We start from the raw sequence: 10,274 nt of genomic DNA on the forward strand, positions 1-10,274 counted from the left end.
CCTGTAATTCCGGCTACTTGGAAGGCTGAGGCGGAAGGATCGCTGGAGCCTAGCAGGTCGAGGCTGCGGTTGCCGGGAGCGGCCACTGCACTCCAGTCTGGGTGACTCCAACTCAAAAAAAAAAAAAGAATTTCTTCATAAGATTGCTCTGTATCACTGGTTTTAGATCATTTGAATATGTGCTCTGGTGTAGTTTCATTGTTTTTCATGAGCATGGGGTTTGTGAGGTTCGTGGATCTCTGGGTGTATACTTTTCATCAAATCTGGGACATTTTTGGCTATTATTTAAAAAATATTTTTCTGTTCCTGCCAACCTCCTCCTGAGGCCCTATTTGCATATATAGTAGGCTCCTTGAAGGTGTTCCACAGCTCAGTGATGCTCTGTTCATTTTTTTTCTTTTTTTTTTTCTTTTTTTCCTTTCTGTGTTTTACTTTGAATAGTTTTTTTGGTATGCCTTCAAATTCACTAATCTCTCTTGCAATGTCTAATTTCCTGTTTATTCTGTCCAGTATATTTTTCATCTTAGACATTGTAATTCTCATCTCTAAGTCTGATATGGGTTGTTTTAAAATATATTTTATGTCTTTATTTAACATGCTCAATCTATTCTCTAGCTTTTTGAAGATATGAAGTACAGTTATAACTGTTTTAATGTCTTTGTCTACTAATTCTATTATTTGTGTTATTTCTGGCCCAGTTTGACTGATTTTTCTCTTCATTATGGGCCCTGTTTTCTTGTTTTACTGCATGCCTGGTTATTTTTGATGGAATGTTGGATATTGTTAATTTTATCTTGTTGGGTGCTAGATATCCTTGTATTCTTAAACTTTATTCTGGTACACAGTTTACATGAAATAGTTTGATCCTTTTTGGTCTTGCTTTTAAGCTATTTTAGGAAGGACTAGAGCAGCATTTAGTCTAGGGTTAAGTTTTCTTCACTAAAGATACAAAATTTTCTGAATGCTCTACCCGATCTCTTGAAATATGTGGTTTTCTACTGTGATTGTTGGGAGCAGGAATCATTCCTGGTCCTGTATGAGATCCAGATATTATTCACTCCAGTCCTTCTGGGCAGTTCTTCCCCTGCCCTCAAGTAGTTTGCTCACATGCATGTGCCGATCAGTGTTCAGCCAAAGACTTGATGGGGTGGCTGGGGAGGCCCCTTCTCCAGTGCACCTCTCTCTTCTCTAGTCTCCTCCCCTGTGAACTCTGGCCTCTGTGACCTCCCTAGACATACCAACTTCACCTCTTCAATTTAGGGAGACCTTGGGCCCTTCCTGGGTTCCCCCTCCCTGCACTATAGCCTGGGAATTCTCTCCTGGCATCAGCCAGGGCAATAATAGGGCCCTCGCTGTCCATTTTCTGTCTTTCAGGGAGCATTACCCTTCCTTGCCTGATGGTCAGTATCTTGAAAATTGTTTGGGGGGGAGGAACACACCTCATCAACAAGAGTACCTGCATAATGAACATTTGTATACCTAACCCTGCATTGTACCCCACATCGTTAAAATAAAAAAATTAAAAGTTAAGAAAAAAGAAGACTGTTTTTTCATATGCTTTGTGTTTTTTATTTGTTTCAGGTGGGAAGGTAAATCTGATCCCCGTTAATCCATCTTGGCTGATGGTCTCTCAGAACTGAACTCTTATATTTCTTGGTTTTTTTTTTGAGTTGGAGTCTCACTCTGTCGCCCAGACTGGAGTGCAGTGGCCACTCCTGGCCACCGCAGCCTTGACCTGCTGGGCTCTGGCGATCCTTCCGCCTCAGCCTTCTGATTAGCCAAAATTACAGGCGCACACTACCATGCCCGGCTGATTTTTTGATTTTATTGTAGAGATGAGGTCTCACCTGCTCAGGCGAGTCTCGAACCCGCGGGCTCAGGCAGTCCACTCACCTCAGCCTCCCAAAGGTATGGGATTACAGGCTGAGCCACCGAGCCCAGTTTGAACTCTTATATTTCTTTTTTTTTTTTTTGAGTTGGAGTCTCACTCTGTCGCCCAGACTGGAGTGCAGTGGCCGCTCCTGGCCACCGCAGCCTCGACCTGCTGGGCTCCGGCGATCCTTCCGCCTCAGCCTTCCGAGTAGCCAGAATTACAGGCATGCGCTACCACGCCCAGCTGATTTTTTGATTTATTGTAGAGATGAGGTCTCGCTGCCCAGGCGGGTCTCAAACCCGCGGGCTCAGGCAATCCACTCACCTCAGCCTCCCAAAGGCGCGGGATTACAGGCTGAGCCACCGAGCCCGGCTTGAACTCTTATATTTCATACTCATTTCTGTCATGGGGAAACTAAGTGGGCCTGGCCTTAGCTTTTCACCTCATCATCCTCCTTTGCAGAGCTTCACAAACAGTTCTTGAAGAAAATGGATTTAATATGTGTGGAGTGCCTACCATGTACTATGCTGTGTGTTTGTTGCTAAAATGTATCAGCTTGGTCCGTTTACCAAGTGGGCTTCAGGTCTAGTGAAGGGCCAGGTAGGGTCTTCATTGCTATAATTAAAAGCACTGTAATATGTATTTTGAAAGATCTAAGATGCCACCACAATGTAGAATGGCATGTACATTGTGTTAAATATGGTAAATGATTAGGGATTCGAATTAGCGACTTTGTGTGGCCATGTGTGACTTCTGTCTCCTAACCATGACCAGGTTGTCTGGCCTTTCCGGGACATCCATATTTCTTCTTCCATTGGAGGGTATGTTTGGATATGTACTCTTGGGCCTCCACTTCTCCTGGACTTACCCCTTTCTGTGTGACCTTTTCTTTCCACTTGAGCTTTGGCCTGCTGTTAGATCTCACTTCACTTTACTTGTTTAACTTCAGCAGTGTAAGGATGTTAAAGACAGGACTGTTAATTTTTTTTAAGTTACATTTGCTATAGGTGGGTGAGTTTTTTGTTGAGTTTGTACTTTTTTTTTTTGGATAAAATAAAATGTTGTCTTTATAGCACTATCTGTAAGCATAAAAATGGCCTTTTCATCTTTTGTTGTGGTGGTGGTCTTTTAAAGAAAGTACAACTATGGTTATTCTCAACATTTCTCATATATTTAAGCATTCATATAGTATTATAGATCTTTTTATTTTATTTTTATTTTATTTTAAAGATGTGGAGTACAGTTCAGGATTCGGTGCATAAGAGGACATTGTACATGTGAAGTTTGGGCCTCCCTTTGGTCTCCACTTTGCCTGGTTTGGGAGCAGGGACCCTCTTTGATGTTTTGTGTTACCCTCTCCCCAGCAGTGCTCTGCTACTGCCAATCCCTTTCTTATAGTATTATGAGGAATGTGAGTCTGTACATTTTCAAAAGCAAATGTTAATTGGTTATTGAGGGGTGGAGGGGAATGTTAAGGGTAGAAGAAAACCACAATTGCAGTTAATAAGTCTGGCCTGCATTTCCCAAGGAACTCTGGGTGATGAACAAGGTCAGTTATCGTTCCGGTTGTTTAGGGGAAGCTGTTGCTAGTGACTCTGATAATCCTCTTCATTCTGTGGTTGAGGAAAATAAGGATAATGCCCGTCTTTACTGACTTGGTCAGGTGTTTAGGGCATTGCCTGAAAAATGAAAGTTGTGGGTCCTGATTGGCTAAGACTGCCTTATGGCCCGAACAAGACAACGATGAACTCCAGTGCCATCGTTGATGGAATTTTTTTTCTTTTTTTTTTTTTTTTTTGAGTCAGGGTCTCATTCTGTCACTCAGGCTGGAGGGCAGCGGCAGCATCATGGCTCACTGCAGTCTTGATCTCCTGGGCTCTGGCAGTCTTTCTGCCTCAGCCTCCCTAGTAGCAGGTGCACACCACCACACTCAGCTACATTTTTTGTGTGTGTGGAGACACGGTCTTGGTATGTTGCCTAGGCTGGTCTTGAACTCCTGGGCTCAAGCAGTCCTCTCACCTTGACCTTCCAAAGTGCTGAGATTACAGGTGTGAGCCACTGCACCCAGCCTTCCTTTATCCTAGTCAGTTGTTATGATCAGACCCTTCCTTGGAAAGATAACCTATGGTTAGATGACAATTACCCATGTCTGTCAGGTGCATGTGATTGCCCTGGATATTCCTGTTATTCCTTAGGGAACTAATTGATGTAATTTCAGACACTATTCTTGCCCAAGAGTACATATGGTCTTGCTCTGCAGGAAATATCTTACAAGACACTCTGCTGTGTCAATTAAGCTTCTGTTCCAGGTGTATCTAGCAACCCTACGTTTTCTCAGATGCTTGGCAGTCTGCATGTTTTAATAGCCTTTCTGTCCGCGGAGGCTGTGTGACACTCTGCTGAGCATTTACTGAGCAAGGCCTGTGTGAGGCACTGATTGTATTGCATACATTGCACAAGAGATTCTTTTGACCTCGGGGGTGCTTTCCTAGAGGAGAGAGAGCGTAAGTGAATTCAGTGGCCCATTTGGGAGGACCGCCAGAGAAAACTGGAAGATAAGCAAAGCAGGTCGTGTCGTGTTCTGAGTTCTTTCTTCTTCAGACTTCTCTGAAGAAGATTGGTGGCTTGAGCAACCAACTAGTTGGCATCCCAAAATTTATAGACATGTTCTATTTTGAGGTTGAGCCTGTGATTTGGGGAGGATATATGCTTATTTTCAACAAATGCTTATTGAGTAGGCATAGTATCCCTGTGGTAGGCGCAGGGAGTACCAAGAAGTATCCAGTTACGTCCTCAGCTTGTAAGGAATTTCTCATATTGGAGAAGGCAGAGCATGTTTAAGATTTTGAAATGTTCGTAAGATGTAAGTCTTAAGAAAATAACCATAATCATCAACACAGTAGAAATATATGCTAAACTATTAAATCTTCTGAGGCTTGGGTGGTAAGCTTGTGGCCTGGAAAAGGAAGGATCTTCACTTTTTGCTACTATATATATGGTATAGAGTGTGTGATTTCTGTATGGTTAGAAATTTTTACCAAATACCTCTTTGAAATTTTTATTTTTTTGTCAGTTAAAAAACTGATAGAGACCAGAAGATTGTATATAGAATATTAACCCTGGACATTTTTGTAGTTCTGTATTAATTATTTTCTTTATTATATCTCCTTATAATTTGTCTATATTTTATATAATGAATACATATTATTTTATAAGTGGAAAAAAAGAAATATTTAAGAAACAAAACCCGACAGCACCTACAATGGTTATTAGAACTGTATTTGAACATGCTAACCATATTTTGGATATAATATACCAGCTTTTACTTTTTTGTCTCCCTGTTCCCACCTCAATTCTAGTAAGGTTGTTCTGTTACTATTATTATTATTATTACTGTTATTAAATATAAAGGTGAAACAAGGGCATTTGTTTCTTCCATCTGCCTCTTGTCATTTTGAATGAATTAGCCTAGAAGCAAAAGGGATGCAGCTACTAACTGTTTGGCTATACTGTGAAGGCTACCTAGAAAAATTTAAATTATGCTGATTTGCTTACAATTATGTCTGTCAATGTGGGCTGTGGTCTCTTGTTTTAAAGCATCCTATAAGCCGGGCTCGGTGGCTCAGCCTGTAATCCCACGCTTTGGGAGGCTGAGGTGAGTGGATTGCCTGAGCCCACGGGTTTGAGACCCGCCTGGGCAACTTGGCGAGACCTCATCTCTACAATAAATCAAAAATTAGCCGGGTGTGGTAGCGCAAGCCTGTTGTTCCAGCTACTTGGAAGGCTGAGGCGGAAGGATTGCCGGAGCCCAGTAGGTTGAGGCTGCAGTGGCCGGGAGCTGCCACTGCACTGCAGTCTGGGTGACAGAGTGAGACTCCAACTCAAACAAAAAACAGCATCCTATAAATACTTGGCTGTGTCTTTATATTTAGTTCTATTGGAGAAAACAATTAGATTATCCCATCTCCCCATCTGGTGCAGTGAAGAAAACTCATCTGCCTGGCTTACTTTATGTGAGAGAGAATTTAGGTTTCAAGTTATTTGTGACTCAGGTTAAATAGTTAAATCCCATCTCTCCCAGATTTTGTTCTGGGAATCCACATCTCCTTATAATTATGAACTTAATTATGCTGAAGAGTAATAAATTTCTGAATTATTTAAGATTGAGGAAAGTAGATATTATTACTAAATCAGTTTTATTTTTTTCCCCTTATAGCATGTGTTTGATGATCTCAGAGGCTCAGTGTCCTTGTCCTGGGTTGGAGACAGCACTGGGGTAAGTCATATTTTGAGTCTGTCTTTTAAGCCTAGCAAGAAGATGATGTGAATTTGGGGTTTTAAGTACCTAATATCATGGCTTTCTGAAACTCTCTTCAGCTTCAATCACAGGAAATGCATGTTTGCAGGACAGACTTTCAGGAAGTTATAGTTGGTTTGGTTTTGCTTTAGAACTGAGAATATCTTGAGGCAACCTTCTTCCGTAGCAGGAATAAAGGCGCCTTTTTAGTCCTTTGTGGCTGCTTGGCATCAAGATGAGCAAGAAAAAGAAAGAGGAAAGAGAATGCTGCATGCTGAGAAGGGAACCTCACAACTCTTGGGACAGCCTCGGTGTAGAAGTAGGAACTATGCATTACACATCTTGGCTTCCCCACACACATACCATATTGTTCCTGTGTCCTTTCAATTGTGTTGAAGGACTGTGGCACCCAGGGGTGTTCAGCTTCACCTGCTGTCCCTGTCCCCACCACAAAGGAGGTACAGCCAGGGGTGGGAGAATAGAAGGAGCCAGTCATCTCTCACCCCTCCTAGTATGCACCTGGTCTTCCACTAGGAGAGTAAGCGGAGGATGCGTTGGGCCACGGTCTAAACTCAGGGCTTGGTTTTACCTGGCTCTGCTGTGATCCTGCCTGAGCAAGAGCAGGGACAAATGTCTCATGCCTGCTGGTCTTCTGGTAATGCACGTGTCACAGCATCGAGGCCTGTCATGGCTGTGTCAGAAGCCTAAAGGAATGAAATTTTGATGGTGAGAAGCAAGTTGTAAATGTCTTATTTTAGTTAATTTTTAAACTTCCAGCAGAATTTCTTTAGGCATGCCTCAATTTCTTCTAGAATTTGAATTATGCCTTGATTTCCATGATTAACCCTTTTATTTAAGATATTTGACATCGCCAGGCTTTCATATTGTATGTTTTTTTGAGACTCCCTAGACTCTTGTACTAATCTTTTCAGAATCATTTTCTCCTGCATATTTTTCTGTAGAAAATTAATTATGTAGAAAATGAATTTCAGCTGGGCTCAGTGGCGCAGCCTGTAATACCAACACTTTGGGAGGTTGAGGCAAGTGGATTGCTTGAGCCCGTGGGCTCAAGACCAGCCTGGGCAACTTGACGAGACCTCGGCTCTACAATAAATGAAAAATTAGCCGGGCATGGTAGCGTGTACCTGTAGTTCAGGCCATTTGGAAAGCTGAGGCAGAAGGATCGCTGGAGCCCAGCATGTCAACTCTGGGGTGGCCATGAGCTTGCTTTGCCATTGCATTCCAGCCTGGGCGATGGAGTGAGACTCCAACTCAAAAAAAAAAAAAATCGAATTTCACAGAGAACTAACAGCCGGGAAGAAAAAAGGACAGATATATATGACACAGTGACCTCTGTGAGAACAGCACACTCTTCTAGCCTCTGTGAGCAGAACAGAGGTGGGTTTTGCCTTGAGACTATCTCACAATAATATGAATACAAAATAGCTAAATCTGTCCTTTATTATAATATGTATTTGAGCAACTCAGCCTCTCTGCTTCTTCTGTAGGCAGTAGGGATCATCCCAATAAAATGAGCTGAGGACTGCCAGAATCATTGCAAACCCTAGTAACTTGATCCTTCTTGGTTAGGGGATGCATTACAATGTAAACTAGTAGTCTGTCTTGTACCTTGTAGTACAAAGTAGAGCTACCAACAACCTTACAGGGGCTGGGTGCGGTGGCTTGCGCCTGTAATCCCAGCACTTTGCAAGGCCAAGATGAGAGGCTCACTTGAGCCTGTGAATTCAAGACCCACCTAGGCAACATAGCAAGACCTTGTCGCTACAAAAAAATTAAAAAATTAGCCAGGTGTGATGGTCCACCTACTCCCAGCTACTTAGGAAGCTGAGATGAGAGGGTTGCCTGGACCCAGGAGGTTGAGGCTGCAGTGAGCTGTGATTTTGCCACTGCACTCCAGCCTGGGTGGACATGACTCAAAAAAAAAAAAAAAAAAAAGGGTGTTGATTTAATCCCATCACATACCAGCATGTAATTGGAGTATCTTTCTTATTTATGGAATGCTTTTGTCTCTTTCCAGGTCATCCTAGTCTTGACTACCTTCCATGTACCACTGGTAATTATGACTTTTGGACAGTCCAAGTTATATCGAAGGTGAGATCAATAATATATTTGGGGCATTTAACTAAGTAACACATTGAGAATAAGGGTTCCCCCTTTTTTCTGAACATAGTGGAGCCTAACCATTGATTTAAAAGATCTTCTAGCCATCTTAAGATAGCTATAGACTGTCATACTCAGCACTCTTTTTAATGTCTTATTAGCAAACTGTAGACGTTTGAAAAGGGACTTGGTTTCAGGGAGATTAGTTTGACCTAAGGGGCAGAGCAATAAAGGAGGTGAAGGAAGCATTTGTAGTGGTATGTGTTTATGTTGGTTTACATGGATATTTATCTATGGGAAGGTGGTGGAGTTCAACTTTCTATTTATTGTGATCACAAAATGACTTTTTTATATTTCTGAAATGAAAATCCTCAGGGTACATTCCAGGCAAATATTATTGATATAACATTTTGAGGCCTAAATAAGATTGCTTTTAGACAAGGAGGTTCTCAGGACTGACCTACCAATGCCTTATAGTGTTCACTTGGGTGATGTTAGTGTGTTCTGGAACTATAACCTATACTGTGACATTCGCAAAGTTTTGAGTAGTCTTCTCAAAGGTACAGCTTGATTAACTAGAAGTTTCCTTTCCTTAACAGTAAGTTTCAAGACTGGCTGACTCCCAGAAATTGCTGGTTGTCTTTCCAGTCATTGTGTCTATGCCATTTCTCTAAAGAGACTTAAATTGTGATATCCCAGCAGATGATGTAGAAACTGCCCCAAGGCCAGGTTATCTCTCAGGAGTGCTGGTACTTTCTAGCATTCTTTATTTAACTGTCAATCTTGGTGCAGATGGGAGTGAACCCATGTTGAAGCTCTGAAATGAACTAGCCCAACCTCTCTTCCCCAGTGGGTGGGATCCTTGACTGCTGCTTCTGGGCCCGGAGCCAGAGCTCTGTGCTCTCCAACACAGTGATGTGGCTTAAAATCAGGCAGCATAGCCGGGCTCAGTGGCTCAGCCTGTAATCCCGCACCTTTGGGAGGCTGAGGTGAGTGGATTGCCTAAGCCCGCGGGTTTGAGACCCGCCTGGGTAGCGAGACCTCATCTCTATAATAAATCAAAAAATCAGCCGGGCGTGGTAGCACATGCCTGTAATTTCGGCTACTTGGAAGGCTGAGGCGGAAGGATCGCCGGAGCCCCGCAGGTCGAGGCTGTGGTGGCTGGGAACGGCCACTGCACTCCAGTCTGGGCGACAGAGTGAGACTCCAACTCAAAAAAAAAAAAAATCAGGCAGCATACACCTGTACGCCCGGAAAGAATTGCCATCTTAGACTTGCCGTGTAAGCTCCACGAAGGCAAGGTTCTTGACTAACTTGGGGTTCCCCAGTGTCTAGCCAAGACACTGACATGTAGTAGACATGTAGTAGACTGACATGTAGTAGACAAGCAGTAAATATTAATTGAATGGATGAATGAATGAATGCCTTGTCTTTTTTATAATTTTTAGACCGATAATTTTAAAAATTTGATTGCTGTAGGCTGTAGGACTGAAAATGTATTATAGAATCTTAGTGCTGGAAAGGACTATGTAGGTGGCTTTGTTTATTCAGTTAGAACAGTAGTTGAACCATTTCAGACAGATGAAAAGTATCCTGTTTGGAGAGGGGGAACAATACATTTAAAAATTCGTAACTGGGTGGTGGGGGGCAAGGGTTGAAAACCACCTTTTGGGTCCCATGCTCACTATTCGGGTGATGGGTTCAAGAGAAGCCAAAACCTCACCATCACACAGTGTACCCATGAGACAAACTTGCACATGTATGTACCCCCTGAATCTGTGGGTTTTTTTTGTTTGTTTTTTTTTGATTGGAGTCTCACTCGGTCGCCCAGACTGGAGTGCTGTGGCCGCTCCCAGCCACCGCAGCCTCGACCTGCTGGGCTCCGGCGATCCTTCCGCCTCAGCCTTCCGTGTAGCTGGAATTACAGGCATGCGCTACCACGCCCGACTGATTTTTTTATTTATTGTAGAGATGAGGTCTCCT

At 42.8% G+C, this 10,274-nt stretch overlaps 1 protein-coding gene across 1 annotated transcript in view; it reads left to right on the top strand.

Annotated features, from left to right (window-relative positions):
* The window catches only part of SORT1 (sortilin 1), a 72,448-nt gene that overhangs the window by 16,882 nt on the left and 45,292 nt on the right, over window positions 1-10,274 (top strand). The window contains exons 2-3 of the mRNA XM_008069771.2: window positions 6,090-6,149; window positions 8,209-8,282. Of these exons, the coding sequence (XP_008067962.1) occupies window positions 8,251-8,282 (32 nt within the window). The 5' untranslated portion in view covers window positions 6,090-6,149; window positions 8,209-8,250. The remainder of the gene's footprint in view (window positions 1-6,089; window positions 6,150-8,208; window positions 8,283-10,274) is intronic.

This window comes from Carlito syrichta, unplaced genomic scaffold (assembly GCF_000164805.1).
Source record: "Carlito syrichta isolate Samal-C Ts95f unplaced genomic scaffold, Tarsius_syrichta-2.0.1 Scaffold312201, whole genome shotgun sequence".
In the NCBI taxonomy this organism is placed as follows: Eukaryota; Metazoa; Chordata; class Mammalia; order Primates; family Tarsiidae; genus Carlito; species Carlito syrichta.